Source organism: Cuculus canorus, chromosome 4 (genome assembly GCF_017976375.1).
Source record: "Cuculus canorus isolate bCucCan1 chromosome 4, bCucCan1.pri, whole genome shotgun sequence".
In the NCBI taxonomy this organism is placed as follows: Eukaryota; Metazoa; Chordata; class Aves; order Cuculiformes; family Cuculidae; genus Cuculus; species Cuculus canorus.
The window spans coordinates 57,805,777-57,827,653 of record NC_071404.1 but is presented as its reverse complement, the minus strand read 5'-3'; the positions used below and the strand labels follow the sequence as shown (position 1 = coordinate 57,827,653).

General features: G+C 42.1%; 1 protein-coding gene across 4 annotated transcripts in view; it reads right to left on the bottom strand.

The window, feature by feature from the left end:
- Nucleotides 1-2,020: 2,020 nt before the first annotated feature.
- Nucleotides 2,021-21,877, bottom strand: part of LOC104064689 (transmembrane protease serine 11E) — a 35,573-nt gene continuing 15,716 nt past the window's right edge. The window contains exons 3-13 of one of the 4 annotated variants that reach the window (XM_054066284.1): nt 21,558-21,637; nt 20,503-20,611; nt 12,753-12,876; nt 11,532-11,647; nt 11,067-11,134; nt 9,040-9,203; nt 8,000-8,038; nt 6,209-6,389; nt 5,751-6,016; nt 4,693-4,835; nt 2,021-4,283 (exon numbers count right to left, since the gene is read on the bottom strand). In XM_054066284.1, the coding sequence (XP_053922259.1) occupies nt 4,122-4,283; nt 4,693-4,835; nt 5,751-6,016; nt 6,209-6,389; nt 8,000-8,038; nt 9,040-9,203; nt 11,067-11,134; nt 11,532-11,647; nt 12,753-12,876; nt 20,503-20,595 (1,356 nt within the window). In that variant the 5' untranslated portion in view covers nt 20,596-20,611; nt 21,558-21,637 and the 3' untranslated portion in view covers nt 2,021-4,121. Of the gene's footprint in view, nt 4,284-4,692; nt 4,836-5,750; nt 6,017-6,208; nt 6,390-7,999; nt 8,039-9,039; nt 9,204-11,066; nt 11,135-11,531; nt 11,648-12,752; nt 12,877-20,502; nt 20,612-21,557; nt 21,876-21,877 lie in introns of those variants that run through there. The other 3 variants (XM_054066286.1, XM_054066283.1, XM_054066287.1) reach the window with 3 other exon arrangements.

Below are 21,877 nucleotides of genomic sequence, written 5' to 3'. Positions count from 1 at the left end.
GAAATGTGTGACAATTGCAGGCACCTGATTGTTTGCATTGACTTATGAAAAACGATCTGTGGTTAAAACAGGCTGGGGGTGCTAGGCTGACAAAAAATCCTTCCTCAGGGAAGGAACTTCCCCATGGCACAACTGGAAGATGGAAAGCACAGGATTTGAGAGGACAAACATCACACAGTAAGCACAACCTTTCAGGTTTACTGGATGGAGGATGGAATTCAGTAGCTAACCAAGTGAATCCGAAACATGTCCTGTATTCCTTGGAGCTATCCAACCTTACTTAAAAGCAAATCATGGCCTTTTTGGATAACAACTTCCCACAAAAGATTTCTCTGTCTTTACAGAAAAAATTACCTTGTACCTGAGGAAAAGCCACCAGCAATGATGGGCAAACAAAATATTCTTCAAAGGAAGTGTCATTTAAGACTAGGTTCAATTAAAAATAAGACTTTATGCCAGAATAAAGCAGATTAACTGACATTTCCTGTATTTGTCTCCGAACTTCTCTAAACTATTTTAAGCAGATGAGTTTTGCAAAGTTTTCTTTGCAGCAATAATGGATCAAGGAACCAAGGTAAGCTGAAATATTGACAGCTATGTTTTATAGAAGGATCTTGGTTCAACCACACATGCATGAGAGTTATTCTTCTGTTCAATTCTTCACTTCACACCCTTTGACAGAAACTGCACCCACATGGCTCCCCCAATCAGATACAACCATATCAGTTGAACATATCCTTGGGTTGTGGCACAGTTACCAGCTATTGAATGCTCATAAATGCTTCAATTGGGGACACCCACAACGTGTGCTCTGTCAGAAACAGTAGAGTAGTTTTCTCTAAGCCACAAAAAATAAAAAAATTAGATTTGTTAAAATTATGTCCTTTAAGAAGTCGATTTCTAAGACTCAGTCCAGGAATTCTATTGCACTCAGTCCAGGAATATGTGACAAAATGGCTACTGTTCTTCCCAATGTATAGCCACCTTCCCATCCATAGCCAACTTGGCACATCCTGCAATATTGCAAGAAACCTGTTGCATTCCATTTTACCCTCTCACATAAACTCAAATTCCAAGACGATCCTTTTCACTGTTAGGTATTATAAATCAGGATCAATCAAATCCGGCATGTTTCATTCCTCAAAAGCTTGCTCTTCTAGCTCAGAATATGCTGCAATTTGTTCTGAGTTACCCATCCTGACAAGAAAGGGACAAGAAGAAATCCGATATGTCTTCAAACCTACAAGAATCATCAGGAGTTGTCAAAACAGGAGGTCAAAGCCGTATGCCTCTGCAAACCTGCCATCCTATCAGATTCTCAAAATTACTGCTGATCTTTGCCATCTTTTTTGCTAGAAGGCTGATGGGCTTAGAAAACACACCCATGATGCCAACAAAATCTGACAATGGGCCCTTCCAGTCTACTTTTCCACAGAACAAAACTCCGGGTATGGTGTGGCAGAGAAGCAGGCTAAGCCTGCTCAGCCCCTTGCTCACAGCCGTAGCATGCGGTACTTAACATACTTGAAGGGGAGCACTTCATGCGAACTCTCTGATGGTGGAAAAGACTCCTCAAACTTCTCAAGACAATCATGAAACATCTCTGCATCTTCAAGGCAACATGGTCATGGTACCTTGTCCTCCAGAACCTCTCTACTGAGCTGAAAGAGAGCCTCACAACAGCGAAGAGCTTAAGGCTCTTTTACAATACGATTCACCCTCTAGTGGCTGACACAAGATCTGTTTGCCTGCACACAAATTCGGGTAACCTCTGTCTAGGTGGGTAAATTCCGACCAAGCTGGGATGGCGTTTTGATCTTCTAGGAAGTTATGCTTTTCTTCCAGTTATGCTCTTCCAACAAGTCAATAAAACCAGATGTCGAAGACTGCAGAAAAGCCAATACATAAATACATGGTATAGGATCAGTACAACACGTTCTAACACAGAGGAGTCTGCATCTTACAGTGGCTTACCATAATGCAGGAAATGAACAAGTACATGAAACAGAAGACAGTTTTTAAAGAGGTTTTATTACACTTAGGTATAAATTACATTCTTGCATGTCATGCATGATTGTACAATTAGATACATCCCATTCTGCCTTGAGCGAAGATGTTAGTTCCCAAGAAAACATGTCTGAGAGATTAAGCTTGTGGCTTCATAAATAGATGGGACTTCAACTTAAAAGAAATACAAATCTGCTAGGCCCCCTAAACTAAATAAAACATTCTGGCCACTTACATTGTTTCAAGTTTCCATAATTTCCCTCAGGAAAAGCCAGGCAATGCTGACATCAGTGTAGTTTCACCATGAGTAATGGATTCAGAGCCATCACGTCTATTCACACCAACACTCCCAGTCAATGAGGGGTGTTCTTTCAAGAGCTCTTCTTGACAGTCCTCATTTTTACTGCTTTGCATCACCAAGAGGCCTGACAATTGTTATCAGCAAGAAGAAAAAAAAATCATATATACTTGTCATACATACCTTTTAAGCTTCCTTTATAAGAAATATACTTCAAAACAATGTTCTCCTTCAGGGACTACAATCACAGTCGTTGGGCCTACTGAACCAGTCTGACACTTATTACCCCCTGTGTGGAAATTAAGTTTTGTTTCTGAAGCCCTCAACATTCCACAAGAAAAGTTCCCTCAGAAATTTTATGTGCCAGGTTTCCCAATATACCAGTGTACATCACACAACAGCTCCAGATACCTCTTTCATAGTCCATAGAGGATGCCCTGAATTGCCACTACGGCTACTGACATATACTCAATTTGGACAACACTTTGATCCTAAAAGACTGAGGGCCTGTTTCCTTCAGATCTTTTAACTATGAGCATGCTGAAAGCCTGGTGTATGCCTTTTCTGGTATAAGATTCATGCTTGCTTGCCACACTGGACCGACTTTGAGTCTTGGCAGTATGGCTGGTATCTACTTCCCGAGTTCTTTCTTTTCTAACAGTAAAGGGAAAAGAAAGCAATTGTGTGGATCATTATCTAGCAATTAAGACGAAAGCACTTGCTCTTTTCAGGATCAACATCCACCTAAAGTGTTGGAAAGAGTCTGCAGACACACTAAGGAAAGCATCCTCACCAGATATAGGTGTGTTCTGCTGCTGGAGTGTAGAAAACGTTTGAGATCTGTTTTTTTCCAGAATGAAACTGAAGATGCACATGTTAACTTATAAAGACTTGAGAACAACATTCACAAGAATAAGCAGTTTGAGAGGTTTGGGAGTTTTTTGGTAATGGTTGTACTGAGATTGTTACAATCCTCTATCTTGCACAAAAGCTGAGGACTTTTATTCAGAACAATACAATCTAGAAACTTAAAAATGGAAATTAATTCAGCCAAATACTCTGATATGACAACAGACTGGTACGAATATAAAGTGGTTTTTGATCTTAAGTCCAGCAATCACTCTCACAGCAAATGCTGTGGTAGAGGCTGTTCATATGAAGCGATGAAGTACATACACTTGTTCAAAGTAGGTGGACAGAAGCTGGTGTTTTCCACCGATTCTTATTTCAGGATAACACAGCAAGGAAAAATTCTCCATTCATCTAAGTAACAGTTCGATGTGATATTAGTAATCCGGACTTCTCTGATCCATCTTCTGTTCATTAGAATACGCTTCCTGGAATGATGCAGGAAAAACCTCAAGAAGAATTCAGAAGTGCAGTAGCCTTGGAGTCAGGGGCTGGATTGTAGCTGGCCAACAGATAGATGGGGCCTTGGGAGTCCACAGTAAATGGGCAGGTTATGTCTTAGTTATAACTTGTATTAGATGCTGGTAAATGATTGATTGGGCTCAAACGCTTTGCCTGAGTATAAAAGTAGGGGCCAAGACATTTGGCCAACGAGAAAAAGAGTCAGTATATTGCATACAGATGAAGGCAATTGTCCCTTTGACAGAGTACCTCCTGAACAAACAGCTGTCATGTGGATCAAGCTCATTCCTGTCTGGCTGTAGGCGAAACCAATTCCAAGTCCTAGACTTCTCTGAGTTTGCTGGCTCTTGATATATGATCACAAGCTAAGCCAGCAGCTGTTTAGAGGGTAGCCACAGAGCAGAATGTGTCAGAGGAACACAGCCCAGTAAACTTACTGCAGGCTTCAGATGCCTGTTTTGGAGTTGATCCAGTCTCGAAAGTAAGTCACTCGCGTGTACACTCCTGGTTTATTTCGCTTGCCACATTCATCTCCCCAACTTACTATTCCCACAAGATACCAGATTCCTCTGGAATTTGCATGCACCAGCGGCCCACCAGAGTCACCCTAAGAAGAAAAATGTCAGCAGGTAGGAGCAATGTAAGCAGTGTTCACCTCACTAATGCAGCAAGGTTCAAATTTTTCTGTTACAACTGGCAGATATTTGTCTTTAGAGCACAGCTACAATCCAACATCCCCAGAGTTTACTGACAAGACAGAGGCCGATAGCCTATGTCTACTTCAGTTTCTCCCACTCCACACCCTTACATCTGTATTCTCTCACGTGTGCATTATATAAACCCCAAGCATCTACGGGCAGACTTCAGCGCATAAGCCAGGAAGCCCTTTGTTTACATCTGTTAAGATATTGAACCCCGTAAGCTTTATCAAGATTTGTAGAAATAAAACACACTTTTGGGAAACATGACCTTCTACCCCACCTATTTCCTTATACCTTGCCTATGAAGAAACTCACCTGGCAGGCATCCACTCGCCCCTCCAAGTATCCAGCACACAACATTCCATCTGTTATTGCTCCACCATACACTTGTCTTCTATTACAAATTGCAGTACTTATAATTTTCACTTCTGCTTGTCGAAGCTCATTAACACTATAGCCTAGAAAGAGAAGTGGCATTAGAATTTGCAGACAGGGTATGCAACCTAAAACATTCAAGAATTAGGAGTAGTTAGCTTTAATGTTAGTTAGTAGTTAGCTCTAATGTCTCCACCATTAGAGACAATGAAGAGAGATACCCAGACAAAGCCTCAGGAAGAAGAAAGTTCCACCCACCCCCAGCTCGACCAAAGTCCTTTACTTGTTCCCAAATATAACCCTTCTTCATCTTTTATTATCACTAGAAGCTCTTAGGCATAATGGAGAAACGGATTTTGGTACAAGTTTGAGTGTTGAATTCAATTGTAGACTACAAGATATGTCTCTGTTATCATTGGAAAGACCCATTTTCTTAACTGTGATGTAGCTTTGGACTGTCACTACACATGCCAGAAGTCTACCATGAAACACAACTTATAGATTTAAATGGCTCATGTGAACAGATTTATAGTCCTATCACCTTCAACTTCACTGACATGGACTAATTTGAATGAAGCTCACATTCAAAGACATTGGATGAAGCCTGATTTGTGACTGAAGAGACAACAGCTGATGAAAATTGTCATGATAAATCTATTACAAAGCTCAATGGTGAAAGAACTTAGTCAGAGCTAAACCCAGAGGGACTGGGCTAGTGGGAATGTAGAACAGAATGTATTCAACCAGCATAGTGCAGACGGCAACAACAAAAGATGTCTTACTCCCGCAAGCCTAGCCTGTAGGGTCTTTCCTTCATGTACCAATCCACTGACCAAGTCAGAAAAAAGCAGCAGACTCTGTCCATAAGAGTATCATTAGCACATGCACCTATCAAACACCAAGTCTAAGGAACACAAAATACCCCTCTGCCCCCAAAACTAACAGCAGTCTTCTCAGATACATGTATGACACAGGACAAGAAGGCAAGAGACACTCACCATCATTCTCCAAAGCTCCCCAGCCTGTGACAAAACAGGAAGAGTTGTCTGGGAAAACGTGAGATGCTTCAGGAAGACAGACACTGTGCACATCACTCGTGAATTCAATAGCAGAGGCAAGTTCTACGACAGCCACATCATATTCATGATCAAGGATGAAGTCACTGTATTTTTCGTGAACAATAATTCTTCGGATGAATTTTTTCTGTTTTGGAGGTCTCAGCAGAATTCCAAAGCTGGCAGTCCACCTCTTAGGATCTCTTACTCTGCAAGATATTTGAGGTCATGTCATAGCCACACAAAACAAGATCCCCAAATGAAATTAGCTTTCCATTTAGGCATCGAAACACAACGTGGTCAGGTTTGCCTAAGGGACAGTTAAGACCAAAACTTCATTATTTTCCAGGAGATACAGCTGTTAGAAGGCCACACAAGGTCAGATTGTGCTGACGTCTTACCCTCTAAAGCAGTGGGCTGCAGTCACTAGCCACGTATTACTGATCACTGATGCACCACAGCGATGGGTCCCATCAAGCTGAATACTAGCCTGCCATGGCCATTCCCCATCCTGTGCACGCTGCCCACCGAGTATTCTCTCCACTCCTGCAAAGGAAAGTGCCTGTCTTCGTATTCCACAGCCTGTCAAAGAAAAGGCAGTTCTGCTTTAGATGATTGAGGGAAATCAAGGTGTTGTTTTGGGAAAGGTGCTTACAGCTGCAGACACAGGCGTAACAGGGTAGGGGTGTCAAGAGACAACCTTCACCTAAAGCAGTGTCTCCAACAGCAGGGAAACTAAATGTCATGGTCACAGTGTCTCAAGACAGCTGTGGGGTAAACAAAGAAGTTTGGTAAAAGAGTCACTACCTTTTCAGTAAGCCAGTTTTCAGACACAAGCCCATGGGAACTGAAACTGCCATGGAAATTAAAAGCTGTATATCTTAGACACTGATCATTTTCTCCAGTTGTAACTGTTTACCTGCTTGAAAAAATATTGCCTCTACAAACTTCGCTTTGTTTGATATTTGACAAGAGCTGTATAGAAGGAAAGGTAACATACACAGCCTGTGTGTCTGTACGCACAGACAATTAGGCGCAAAGACATGCACTGATAAATAACCTAAGCATTTACATTCATACAGCTTTCATAATAATGACATGTACATTTCATCTAAAGGCTAAACCTTTAGTATGAAAGGAAAGGGCATCCTCAGTTTGGTTTTGTTTTTTATTTTCAAAAACATTTGAAAATTGAGTTTGACAATACTGAGGAACCTCCATATAAACAGCAACCACAACAAGGCAGCTCTAAGCTACCAAAATATGCATGAGAGACACTGCACAATACTTGTGAATTCACTGGAAGCAATCCTGCTATTATTCGTAACATCCCACCTGTATAGCAAAGGCAAGACCAATATAGTCAGATGCACAAACTAAGCAAACAAAGAAAGGATTTTGTCAAGTCTCTCCCAGGTCAGCCATGACAATAGCAATCAAAAGAAAAAAAATAGTGTCCTCTTCCACCAACAGTTTACTTACAGCCACTGTGCCAACAGCAGTCATGTATTACTCAGCTGAAAATATCAGATCCAACTCAGTTAATTCTCAGAGACCAATTAAAGATGGAAAGCTAAAGTGCAAAGTCTCCAAGCCCACACAGGGAACTGATGTAAGCTTGTGTCCCCCTCCCCTTGGGAGGGGACTTATGCTGTCGCCCTGTTTACAGAGGACCTTTAAGACCTCAGAGTGGAGCACAGAACAGGTCCGGGACTGAGAACCTGTACCTCTCCAGGGCTGTGCCACTGCCTTGCTCTCACCGAGGCCAGCACTTCCCTCTCCCAACATCTGGTCTGTCACTGTAAATTGCAAGGTTTAGCTTAAATATGACAGACATCTATTGCCAAACCTTTCTACAAGGAGAAGGAAGCAGGAAGAAAAATGTTTTTTGAGAGATTCCAGCAAGAATCTTGGCCCACAGCAACTGCAGTCCTTGCACAAAGCTCACTAAGAACAGCTTATCTACATGCCCCTACTTCCCATAACCAACATTAAAGCAAGTGTTTCCCACCACCAAGTCAGAATTCCTGATTCTGCAAGCACTACAGAGCCTGCCTGACCACAAGAAAATAAGCTGAAGTCTTCTCTGGCTCCGTCTACTGCTTTAGTACTTTTAACAAGTTATTTTTTTAGCTTGCATCTCAAAAGCATAAGAATCTTGTAAACACAGAACCTATAGCATTTGTACTCACAGTTGTTTAAAAGGTTGTCTCCCTTTTCTTTATCCAACTCTGGAATGAAGAGCAAACACCACAGTGAGTATGTTTCATACTACTACAGAATCTAGCACAGACTCCCGCCCTGTACCCAGCAAACACAAATTAAATAGCTTGCATTGTTGCATGGAGTGACAGTATGGTAAAAGGAGTAATTTGCTCTGAAGGAGAAGTTCAATTAAGCCTCTGTTCCTCACTGAAAGTGTAAGGCCAAAGGATACAATTTTCTTGCCTTAGCTCAAAGCGAACAAAACCAGCAGATGACTGCAAAGATGTACAAGTAAGATCTACATGTGCTGGCATCTGTGCACAATAAAAACACCTATATGTGTTTGTCCAGGTTCAGTATGGCAAGGTGGTCAACAGATTCCCCACAAATCCTCAGTGCTGGGGATTTTTTAACCTGTTCTAAACTGTAATGTTACTGATGTATTTTCTACCCCTGCTAGATTCTGATCATGCCCAGCAACAGACTTATATGAGAGGATAAGTGCCTAGGGAACCTCAGGATTTTGCTATGAACGCTTGCTGCAGCAATCTGTCAAATAAGCAAAGGAAATTTAGGGGCTGGAGAAAGTAACTATCTCAGCCTTGCAATTTTTTAATAGCATGAGGACTCTGCATCACAGTACCTGTTGATACAGGTTCCTGTCCAATTCACTCTGTGCCTTAACAAAGTAATCTGTGAACTCATGGACACAAAGCTGGACCTTTTTTTGACTAACTGGGGAGGGACTATATCATTCAACAGAGCTAGGTCACACAAAGAGAGCCTCTGATATAGACGGGAGAGGTCACTCTCATAAATGTCATTGCCAGCAACCTGCCAGGCTTTAGTTCTCTCCATGCTACTTGCAACTTCTCAGGCTGCCAGCTCTAACACCTAATTTTGAGAAAGGCAAAAGAAGAAAACAGGAATAGCCCGTATTTGCATATTGAAGTAAATTCATTACACTAAGAACAGCAAAGTACGAGGAACAAATGCCAAGCTAAAACCACAAACCTAAGGCACTTGCCTGTGAGTGTAAGGGTAGACAGGTCAACGTTCAAGAATGTAGAGCTTGTTTTCAGCCTCCTGCGTAACACATCGTTGACGTGACTCCAGCTCAGTGCTTTACTGTCAGCCGAGGCAAATTTAAATACCAGAACAACAGACGCAAGCACTCCTCTGGGATCTGGGCTGCAAACCAACAAAAACAAACTGGCGTCATTCTCTCTTTGCCCACTAATACTCTTTGCTCTGCTTTGTACTGTCTGCCTTCTTTATATGACAACAGGTCTGGTCTGCACAGATATATGGAATCATAGAATAGTTTGGGTTGGAAGGGACCTTAAAGACCATCCAGTTCCAGCCTCCCTGCCATGGACAGGGACACCTCCCATTAGATCAGGCTGCCCAAGGCCCCATCCAACCTGGCCTCAAACAGTTCCAGGGATGGGGCATCCACAACTTCTCTGGGCAACCTCTGCCAGTGGCTCACCACTCTCATAGTGAAAAAATTCTTCCTTATGTCTAATCTAAATCTGCCCCTCTCCAGTTTATACTCATTGCCCCTCATCCTATCACTACAAGCCTTTGTAAAAAGTCCCTCTCCAGAACGAACAGCATAGCTCTGCACAAATAAAGGAAGATGATGACATGACTGCAAGCAGCAAAAGGCTTGATTCTTGCTATAACAATGATGACAGAGAATTTTATGGGAAATGTTATAAGCAGTACAGGTGAGAAGAAGAGGACGTATTACTCCCATTTGGCCTCTATGCAGCTTATAGTCAGTAGGATACAGATGGCAATAGGAACAATACAGCAAGTTAAAACCCTTCAACAAACATACAACAGACCATTCCTTACTGTCATTCAAAAGACCAAATTTAGAGCAACAGAAGTTAAAAAGGTCTTTTTGTATTTCTTTCCATTTAAGATGCTTGTCCATTTACTGGCCAGTTAGCTCCATTGTATTATATAAAGAGAAAAAGGTCTCAATAGTTTGAGTTATAAGAGCAAGACACAGTCACTTACTGTCAGCATAAACTATTGCACCCAATATTTTGAACTAACAGCCTGAAAGAAAACCAACTGAAGCCTAGAGGGAAAGACAGCAGAGATGCAGCTAAGTGCTTATGTGCACAACAAGATATCTGTAGTGAAAACAAGCTTGGAAGAGATGTGCTATTGGGTTAACCTAAAAGGAGTAAAGAGGTTACTTGAAGCCTAGCTCCCAAGTTCTGTAATTTCAGTTGACAAACAGTATGAGAGGCTTGTGGAAGAAACCAGCAGCAGAAAACAACATGGAACAGTTTAGGGAAATTACCCATTCCTTCTAGAGACAGCTACAGGCAAGAAAGCCCAGCAGTGCTGTGAAGAAGTACATTTATTGGAAATCTGGCTGTCTAGAGAAAATATTCCACAGCAGAATTGAGTGTTATAGAAATACAACTCCAATCCAAAGTAATGCAAAAGAGAGGGAAGCAATAGCACTTATCACCACTACTGCAGAGAGATGGAAGACTTAACAGCTCCTACACAGGACCTTTACACCTGTATGTCCCACTTGCTTCCTTCCCTCAGCTCTGTATCTATGTATCTCACAGTGGAACCGTTTGTTCCTTTTAACTTTTTCAGAAAGGAAAGATAACAGTTACCTCCTGCAGTAGACCATGCAGAGAGCTAAACATCAGCCTGAGCTTCCACAGGAAGCATCAAGTGGAATAAAGAGCTGACTCTGAATCTCTCATGCCTTTAACTAGTAGCAAACACTGGGATTACCTAGTAATTCAGTTCCTGCATCACAGCCACAAACAACTAGGGTTCAGGTAATCAGTCTGCAGAAGGATAAGGCCAAATTTCTCTTCCTTTCTGACTTTTGAAGATAACTGAGCCGTCAGTGTTGGGAGCACCAAAGGAGAGCAACAACAGCCAAGACTTAGTCAACCTGTTGCTGTAATACAAGCAAAACGACCGGGTATGCTCCACATGATCAAGGGGTAGGAAGAAAGGATACTTATGACAACCCTGCTTATTTCTGACCTTCCCGTTGCTTACCTCAGACTGACAACATGGGACCTCATGTACCTTTTACTTAGGAAGGACCCCTTGAATACTGCAGATATCTGTTAAAGGAAAAGAGCATGTTAAAATACACCTGTAATGCATAATGCTTTCAAGATTTAAGTCTTGTGAGGCCATGAAACACAAGCAAATGCCTTCACATCTCCACATCCACACCAAAGCTATTGCTTTTCCTATCAGAGGATGTAGAACCAAAATAAACAGTGGAGATCGTCGATTTTGCTATCTTTTCTGCTCTGTGGGAACAGACAGCACCTGTGCTTACCGTCTGCTTGTGCACAGTCAAAAACGCATCTTTAACCCACTACAGCAAGGTTTGAAAGGCAAGGAGATCTTCAGAAGAGTGAGGCACAATCACCTCTGATTTTGTTTCCAATCATACAGTAACAAAACTCTTCACCATAGGTCAGGCAGAAACAGAGAAATGTCTTCGCTTACCATGGTTTCAATCTCTTGGCTCAGGTGCCTGAATTCTTCTGTGGTTTGTCTCTCATACCGAGGGTCATAATTGACATTGGTGATTAGGAAAGTTGCATTGTAATATCGGTCCTGATCTACAGACAAGAAAAAAAGGAAAGGTGGCTGATCTCCTTCAGTACAATCCAGACATGCACAGCAGGTCAGAGCACTGCCTATGATTTGTGTCAGCTGTAGAATTACACGTATAGCAGCAGTTCAGGAAAAGGGGGCTCTTGAGCATCTTGTTTCTCCATGGACTAGCTAAGTGCTCATTTCTACTTTGAGGACCATCCCAAGTAGCTCTAAATTATACCCGCACAATGTATCTCTGGAGACTACCTTCTCCACTGCCTAAGGTGAGTACAGCACAAGACACATGAGCCTACATATGTACCTTCTGACAGAGCAGACACACTCGCTCTTCCATAGCTGCACTATTCCATGTTCCTGCCCCTCTCATAGGCAGGTGGCCTGGAGCAATTTGCATCCATCCAGCACTCAGGTTAAGTTTAAAATCTGACTCGGGTAAATGGCAGAGAGGGACCACATAATGCAGAGCTGCCAAAAGCAAAGCTAAGCTGTAGCTCTGCCACTGATCTGTCTAGTGTCCTAGATATAGCCTTATCAAATTTCAGGGATCCAAGACAGCAACACAATCAGTCGCATTCCAGTAGGAAGGCATTTCAAAACCCCTCACGCTGATATCTCAGAGACTGAGAATGGAATGGCTTGGCTTTATTCACCTGCTACCAGAAGTGGGCCCTTGGCAACCAGGACTGACTCCTGGACTCCAAAAAACCTAAACCTTTCTCTCTTTCTACAATATCCTCAGCTAGAAGTCTCAGGTTCAGTTTCTGCCAAAAATGTGTTCAAGACCAAGCTTACTCTGCATAGCCTAAGAACTAAACACATCCCTGGCTTACACAGAATTCCAGCCTTTGCTTAACCATGGATACCAGTGGAGGCACCAGGGCAAGACAAGAAACAAAGAGGGGCAAAACTTAAATCCCTGCTTCAGGTAAATAATATTTTAAGTATTCTTGCAGGTTTACTAATCAATTCAGATCTTGAATAGGGTCTAGTAAGTATTCTCATGTGGATTCTATACCGGGGGTGAATTTATACCTCAGTCATTGGGCAATACCACGGTAGTAAGTGAAACACAAGGACTTGTGACAACAAAAAGAGTGGTGTGCTTACCACGACACAAAAAATATGTAATCAAGCCAATGATGAGGGCTAAGCCTACTATCACCGACACAACGATGACTGCTATCTTCCATGGCTCTACACGCTTCGTTGCTCTGTCCATCTGGATTCCTATCTGTGTTGAAGAAAACAACACGGAGAAATTAAACTCTATTACAAAGACAATAGCGCATCCTTAAGCAAATCATATTTGGCACAGCTTAGCTCAGCTGACAAAGCTCACACAATGAGGTAGGTTGGGAAAGACTTCTGGACCCTGTGGATCTGACCTGATCAAACCAGGTCCCACTACAGCAGGTTGCTCCAGGCTTTGTCCAATCAAGTTTTTAGTATCTCCAAGGACAGAGATCACCCAGTCTCTCAGGAGTTCTGCAGGAGTCTCTGACCACCCTCATGGAAGAAGCTTTTTCTTTATATTTAGGCAGAATTTCTTGTGTTTTAACTTGTCTCCATTGCCTCACATGCACCCCTGAGAAAAGCTTAGAGTTGTGCAGGTATTGCTAGTAGAAATAGTAGTAGAAATATTACACAAATTTCAAGTGTAGCCGATTGCCCACGCAAATGTATAAACTGAGCACAAAGGTAATAATTCATGACTGATGAAGCAACTTACGCTCCAGGGATACTCTAAGCTACCAGACATGCCATATAGCACGGCTTTGATTTATTTTCAGTCGTTACAAGTAGTAACATTTATTGATCCGCTCCAGCGTTCGGACAGACATTGTAAGTGACTGAATCCTCTCTCCTGCCACACAGTCTATGAGGGGAGTGAGATATAACAACTTATGTGTAATCATGATATGGCAACAGAACCAGGCCTTGCAACTTGCTGAAAGCCAACAGCGGACCTGTAAATGAGTTGGGAACTTGACATTCATGAAAAAGGTACATAAGCCGTTCTCCTCCACTTCTATCTTCCTGCACAGCATTAAGCAAGAGAACATTAGGAAAACTGCATTTTTGCATGTCTTCATTAGCTTTGTTGTAGGATGATGCAAAGCCTTAAGCATAGTTATTTCAGATCCCCGGTAATTCCACATCACACTATGTAGTAATTATTATCATGCACTCAGAGTCTCTACATTACGGTCGGCATTAGTACAGCATATCAGAAAAACATGTGGGATAATCTCTCAAAGGTGCCTAGAGTGACAAATGACAGCATCCAGCTCTGGGGAGGTGGGATGCAACTGGCTAGTCACCATGCTGCTTTATACCCACTGATCCACGTTTGTATTGCTGTGGACCAGACACCTAAATGCTCTTTTTGCCTTTCCAGGCCTGTGGCACAACTTTTTCCAAGCAACATCCAGGAAAATGGGGCAGGAAGGGGCAGAAAGGCGGGCAGAGAGAGTAAGTCTCTGCAGGTTTTCTGAGTACAAGGTGGCAAAGAAGAAATCACAGTGAAAGCAGAGCAGGATACCAGCAGAGATTAAATTATAGGAAGTGAGCTAAGGTGGCAGATGAGCAGTGAAGGTGAGGATATGATGCACAAATCTGAGAGAGCAAAAGGCAGTGAAGTTGTGGGAGAGCAGAATGGAGTTATGCACTCTACCCTGAGGGTGTGAAAGCTGAGCAAAGCTACAAGGAAGAGATGATAAGCAAGGCAAAACAGAGGGAAAAAAAGGGATAAAACCACAGAGGAAGCAGCCAAGAGGTCTGCACACAGTGAGGGTGTGCTCAGCAAGTGACTTCCAAGGGAAGTTGGAAGCAACTCTGAGTTTGATCCCCTCACATAAATGCTTGATTTTGGCTAGTAAGAGTGCTGGCGGGTGTCCCAGACCATTGCTTAAGATAGGAAGCAGGCAAGTTTTTACCCACTCAAATAGTGACATACAGGAAAAAAAAGTTAAACAAGGTAGCTTCAGCCAGCACCACAGCTGCAGGTGTTTACAAGAGGCAGCTTAATATTACAAAAATACACAGGACAGGTGACCAGGATCAAGGCTTCTGCTTCAGAGTCACATGCTACAGAGAAGCCTAGTATGTCTCCTTCTGCTGTGCCTGCTTTACTGGGGCAAATTTATGTTCTGGCAATGTGCAGACTAAGTTTTCCCCAAATCCAGCTGCCTGCTCGCTAGATTGGCTCAGTTCCCTGATGGCAAGGCTCTGCACAAGACTATAGGGTACTTGACAGGGGTCTAAAAGCCCAGGCTAGCCAAGTTTACCTTCTTTGGAAACTGCAAGTTGCAGTACAACCATAATATATGCACTGCACTCTAGAGCTCGCTTTGACTTCTCACCTTCTAGACATTCACTAGATGGTATATACCATCCATTACCCTTAACAGATTTAAAAGATGCAGAGGTCTGCATAAAAACCTAAGACCAGGGGAACTGTCTCGCTTCAGTTTCTTTAACATCCTGCAGCCTCCCATAGAGCATTCCCATTCCCACCTCACAGTTCATGGTCTTTCACAGTTCCAGCTCATGGAATTACAGAATATCTGATGGGCAGCCAATTACTGCCCTTGAGGGCAAACCTTTTCACTGACTAGAACCCACTACGACAATATGCCTCTGCCTCTCCTCAGCCAGCTACCTCTCATGCTTTAAAGATTCTGCTTTAGCATTTGACTTAGCTCTCCTCACTGGAGAGCTTTTGTTCTCCAGCCTGAGACCCTGCCATGAGTCTTCATCAGACTGGTTCCTTGTGCTTCAGTTGTCCCCACCCAAGTATGCTTCCACCTGAATGGCAATCAGAGCAACATCCAACCGTTGCTCTTGACACAAGAGAACACACGGCACAGCCCTGATGGCATATGGCTGACTCTGCAGATACTAAGGCAACAGTACTCTCGTTTCATAACCGCCGGCTTTCTTGAACTGCATACAGACAGATTTCCTCAAGACATGGCCTTGTGCCTAAGCTCCAAAAGCTTAAGACTCACACTTGAGAAACAAGCATCTCACTGCCTGTGGGACTCGTGCTCAGACAGGCAGCACTGCCCTCCATTTCGATGTCTCTATTTCCTTATCATGCAAATACCAGCTATATCAACAAACACTGACAGCACAGACCCCCTTCTCCTCCAACATTTCACAACTGCTTCCTCTCCACAGGTCACACGGATTGCAAGGGGAAATGGGTACCTTAGGAACTGCCATGATGCTGAGGGAAATGAAAACATGGGAGGTGAGGAAAAAAAAAACCTCCTCCACTTCCGATACTGATTTCACTTTAATTTTTTTTAAGAAAACACAGTTTAAAGGAAGCATCTCCACATATTTCCACATTCATATAGGTAATTAAATTGTATATAGGATATACAAAGTACAGCGGAAATATTCCTTCAAACCCAAAATAGTTCCCTTCCTTTAGCAGGATGTTCAGCTAATCTTGCTAATATAAGAACAGGAAAAATCTCTTCTGCAACAGAAGCACCAAGTCTCATCACCTCCCACAGTATCCAATTGCCAGCATGCATCCTTCATCTGCGATGCCTGAGTGTACGACCCAGCACAGCAACCCCCCCCCCTTTTTTTTTCCTGTCTTTTATCATTAGCCATGCTAGTCAGCAGTTGTGCAAAAGGGTTGGGAAAGGAAAACTATCCTGTTTATAGCACTTTGGGAAGTATCTATCTTTTGCCACCTATTTCAGAAATGGGCGTGAATGTGAGGAATGGATGATCTTGTTTGGCCCGAAATCAGCTATCTTTTATTCTTTGAAGAACAGTTCAAGTGCTGGCAACATCAAATATGTATTATTTGTATTAAAGCAACATATGTTTCCAGTAGTGCCCAGGAGTCACAGCCTTTGACACTAGGGTCTGTATTCACACTCACAGCTAGGTCTGGCTTTGAGCCTGGCTCTGCTGAGACCTACTATGATATTTAGTGAAAGACTGTTGTTGTTCAGGTCATTTCTTGCTCAATGAATGGTCATCAATTACATGCATTACATCTCTAAGTCAGTCCTTCTTCCCATGCTAGCCTTTTTGCTCTTATGCCACGGAGGACTGGATTCCTGTGCCTGAGACTACTACATCCTTATTTAAATAGTTGAATAGATCCCCCTATTTAGGAATCGAACTTCCTCTGAGTAGTCTTCTCTGCACTCTAGGAACCAAGAAAACTCTGCTCTATGCAGCAACACTCACTGGCCAGAGAAACACTGGTCCTCTGTGGTGCTGATGAACACAGAGATGATCTTGGCACCTTCAATCACAGATGCATCCTTTCTTTCTCCCTGTGGCAAAGAGGTACTGCATAATAGATAGGCGTTCTCCTCAGAAGACCTGAAATACTACAGCTGTCTGTGTAGATACCATCCACAGTCAGGTATTTAGTACAGTGGTACATTTCTTGCTTCCTTATACCACATGCTTTGATATTTTAACTGCCTAAACTCCAGTAAACAGCAAATTAACTCTCCGGGTGCCAGATACAGGAATTCAGTTAACACCACTGCATTCATCTTCCAGCATGGATGAGGGTAATTTTCATTACTCAAGAGCAAACATCAAGAAGAGATCACAAGCCAGACCCCACTAGGATACCTCAAAGGCTGAGTCCTCTCTGCTCTGAAAATCACTTCTCATGGTCTATGTCTGGCAGCTTTCAGTCTGCAGTGAATGAGCGAGAAGTTTCATATCCAAGATCTTTTAGTTCAGTACAAAACTGCCTATCTTGGCAATACTATGGATGAACATTAGATCTACTCCAGCAACCTCTGTTCTCATTTAAAACATGCTTCATTCCCAAGGAGCCCAGGACAAAGCTTTCAGACTGTAGCATCTGACAGTTTCACATCACAGTTCATTTGGGTCTGGAAATGCAAACTATAAAGTCTCCTAGTTTGCATACCTTAGCTCCAAGCCAAAGAATGTGGTTTGATCACTGAAAAGTTATTCCACACTGAAAAAAGTTTATCTGAACGAACTATTTTGGAAACGGCTATATAGAATTAAGATGTTAAACGCAGCAAAGTCATATTTAGAGAGAGATATTTTAAATCAAAGCTTGATACATGATATTTTAGTAAGCGAAATACATAAATAGCCATTTTAATTGTTATTGGCACATTAGGAAGAAGAAGTTTACTGAAATTTTACAGAGCTAAAATTGTCTGGTCTTCCTTGTGAAACCAAGGAGAGAACATTTGGGATTTCAGGTTGGATTTCTGATCAACCCCAAATTAATTCATTACCTTCCACTTTGGAACATTTACCCAAAAGCAAGACAAGCAACATACACAGTTGTTTTTACTACATTCATTCACAATGCAAGTGATAAAATTTCCGCTCCCACCTCCACCTGACAAGGATTTGATTCACTACATTGAGCTTATCCATCTCTTCTAGTTGAGCTACTGTGCATTATCAAAAGCCTCAGTATAAACAATATGTGAAAACTGATCAAAAATGTCTGTTCAGATAAGAAAAGGAGATGTAACTTCATTGAATGTGTCCTAAGAAAAGGCCTTAGTCACTGAGCATCTGGATAAGCAGTGAACAGCTACCTCCCTAATAGCATTCTGATCTAGATTTGCCTTTAGATGAATCTAAATCATGTTTCCTGGCACCAGTTATTTACTGAAGGTCTTTTGCCATGCTCTGCATAGAAGAAAATATTCAACCTCTTCTACCTGATCTGCTGCTATCTTCCTATATTAAATTTATTGTTCTATTTTTTATTATTATACCTCTGCTCACTGATTTTTCAATACTCTCAGAGGCTGGATGGCATTTCTGCTAATGAGGGTCTCTCCACAGGCCATGGCCGGTTTTTCCATTCAAAGATGGATTCAGGTACATCCCTACAACCACTCCAGCTAGAAATGGGTCCTTTCACAAAACAACTGAACAGACTAGCCTGCTGGTCTGATGAGTGCAATTTGAAAATCCAGATTAGGTCCCTGAAGCTATCTGCCTTGCCAGGGTGGTTGAAAGTGGCAGTAACTGAAATATATAATACATTTGGCTTAGTCCAGGATTCCCATAGAGGAAGCACATGGCCATGAAGAAAGACATGCTGATTCCACTCCCAACTTTGCCAAAAGCAATCACACCAATCTAACACTTCTCCTCCAAATACTCTGTCCTATTCAGGACACAGGCTTCTAAGAGAATGGGACAACAACCTCTACTGCTTTGGGTATTGAAACAGAAGCAGCTAGGGCCTGCCCAAGTACTGCAAGACCCTTGTTTGGATAAGGTCGGTTACCTACTAGCCTCAATCACTATGTTTGATACCTCTCAAAGTAATTCTGATGACTTCCAAACGTTGAAGAGATCTGCTGAGGGAAACAAAATGTGTGTGTTCTTCTATGCGTCATGCTGAATCAGCTTGATCTCCCCACACCCTTGAACATCCCACAAAAACAGTAGGTACTGCATACCACCACTCTGCAGTCAGATAAAACATCACTAATGTACTTGCCACTTACTAATTGAGCTCCTCCCCTTAACCACCCATTCTATCAAGGTCCTGCTGCTTCCCAGGAACGACGCTTCAGCTGGACAATAGTTCCAAATCCTGTTCTTGTCATTTTCTTCAAGGACAACATTCAGGCTTTCAAATGTGTTAACTGAGAGCTCACAAGTAACTATATCCATGATGCCAAAATGCTGCTTACACGGACTTCCCTGATTATTTGATCATGTTTAAAATCGAAAGGTTTGTTATTCCCTATTCTCTCATCCATTTTTGAATACAGCTTTTTAGAGGTTATGAGCTTTTTAGCTGTTGGGATAGAGCTAGGCTCTTGTACTACTATGACAAATAGGTGTAGTGCCGAAAACTGAAATATCCTTAATCAATAATGCATCTTTCTATAGTAGACTGCCACAGACAACATCTTGAGAAAGACTCTCATGTTCTGAAATATGCTTTAGCAGAACTAGGAAGGCTACTCACTACATAAGGACTTTACAACCTGCATAAATGAGTGAGAGGCCATCTCAGTGTAAAGGAAATATTAAGTACATGGCCACTGATTGCAATCAGTTTAGGATAAGCTTCTGCAACTTCTACATCGTCTTTATCGCTCAGATTTCCACTTCCAGCTGCATTAATCATAGACAAGTATACTATTCTGTTAGTTCGGCAGTCCCAGAATACAGCAGCCTTCGAAAATACCTCTGCCTGCTTCTTTGCCCCTGTTTGACTGTTTGAAATCTACTCCAGAAATGAGGTGCAAACAAGCAGTTATAGTCTTTGTGGGTTTTCAACTTGACTTTCATTCCAAGGCAGGGTGGGTGAAATGGTCTTGTGCCAGATCTGGTGTGTTTCCATGCTGATTCTACACACATTAACACTTCACTGTCTGCATACAAAGCCCATGATAATAAACAATTGCACAAGAAGCTACTTTTTCCTACTTTACTCCTCTCACCCTCTTGTACCATGCTATTAGCTCAGCAGTTGTGACTACAACACATTCTAACCACACTAGCATAAACAGCAGATCAGAGCTGGGGTGCAGTGAGATGACTCGCAACTACTCCCTTGCCATAGCCTTCAGTGTCCATAGGCCACTTTAATTTGTCACTTTACCATGCTGTAGAGGAGCTGGGGAATTCTCGGAAAGCAAACACATTTTGGGTGAAGAGAAAGGGTGAATTATCAGCAGGATTACTGATGCATGGAAGGCAGCTCAAATCAGAAGTAAGCTCAGACCTACTGCCATTCTATCCACACCCTCAGTCAAAGCTCAAACTGCCCTACAAATCTACACATGATATAGCCATGAAGCCCAAGCTACCAAGGATCAAGTTAGAAGGCTGTGGCACTCACCTCTGGGTACCACTGAGAGGTCAGCAAGAAGCTCTTCTGTCTGGGAGATGTCTTGTCCCAAACACCACAACGCACTGTGCGGCATCTCAGCATAGACTTGAGGCTTTATCTCCCGAATTAGGAAAGAAAGGAGTCATAGGCAAGTCAGAACAAACAAGTCCAGCAAGTCTTAGTGACAGAGGCTTACCCACTAGCATGATTCCTCCCCTAAAACAAAACAATACACTTCTTTCATCACACCCTTCATCCAGGAATCCCAAAGCCTTTTCAGAGCATTAACTACACCCTGCAACACCCCAAATCAGAAGAGCCATGAAAATTTTGCAAGGACTCAAAGTTTATTTCCTTCTTTGGCATAATTAAAAACAAATCAGAAATTATGGGCAGTACCAACACAGAAAATTTGTATGTTCTAAAGAGACAACATTCAGTCCCAGACCAGATATGGAGCTGACAAATTGGTGTAGGTTCAGTGGTGTCTCTCTCTTAACTTCCTTGAAGTTGATTGTTTGGCCATACAACTTGCCCCTAGAACAACAGCTACATTCCAGTTTGTAGTTCTTCTTTTACATCTTAGACGTTAAATTTTAATTGTGGCCACCTAACCACACAAACACATTTCTGTCCTGGAAAAATTCTCTTAGGTCATAAACATTTGGGATATAAACATTTGCAGGTTGTTTAGATAAGCATTTCTACTTGTGCTAGTTACAGCAGGTTAACTGGCGAGTCAATTAACACAAGCACAAACTCTAACCTAAAGCAGCATTTCTCAATCTTCTTGGAAATTCTTTTTTCAGTTTTAAGTTTTCTTAGTTCCATCGAACTTACTAGAAGATACATAGGCCCACGTAGCCTTACACATAGACTTGTTTCAGAAGGTAAATAAAGAAGGCAAAATATCACAAGATGCATATATGGCACATATTTGCTTTGCTGCAATAAGTTTTCTAATATCTAAGGACTCTTCTCCTCCACCTTAATGACCTTCATTTGACCCCTCTATAGCTCAGGGATCATCATCTTAGTAACACACTGATGCAAATGTACCTTACATTGCTGGAACTCTTTCTTGCATTTTATACCAAGTCTGTAGCCAAGTAATAGGAAGATTGCCTTTCTGGGAGGCCAGCTTCTGTTGAATGAGACATAGGCTAAAGATAAGCCTTAGCTTCTTATAATTTGGATCAGTCAATCTCAGCATAATTTGTTACGAAACACGAAGAACACAATTGTTCATGATGCACATAATGTAAATGCTTAAACTGGAAGCTGCATTGCTATCCTATATAGGAACATTTCTACTGAGTCAGTCTAGATGTGCAAAAGAAATACAGTCAGAAGCCTAGCTAGAGGGTGACAATTTCCAAGGTTA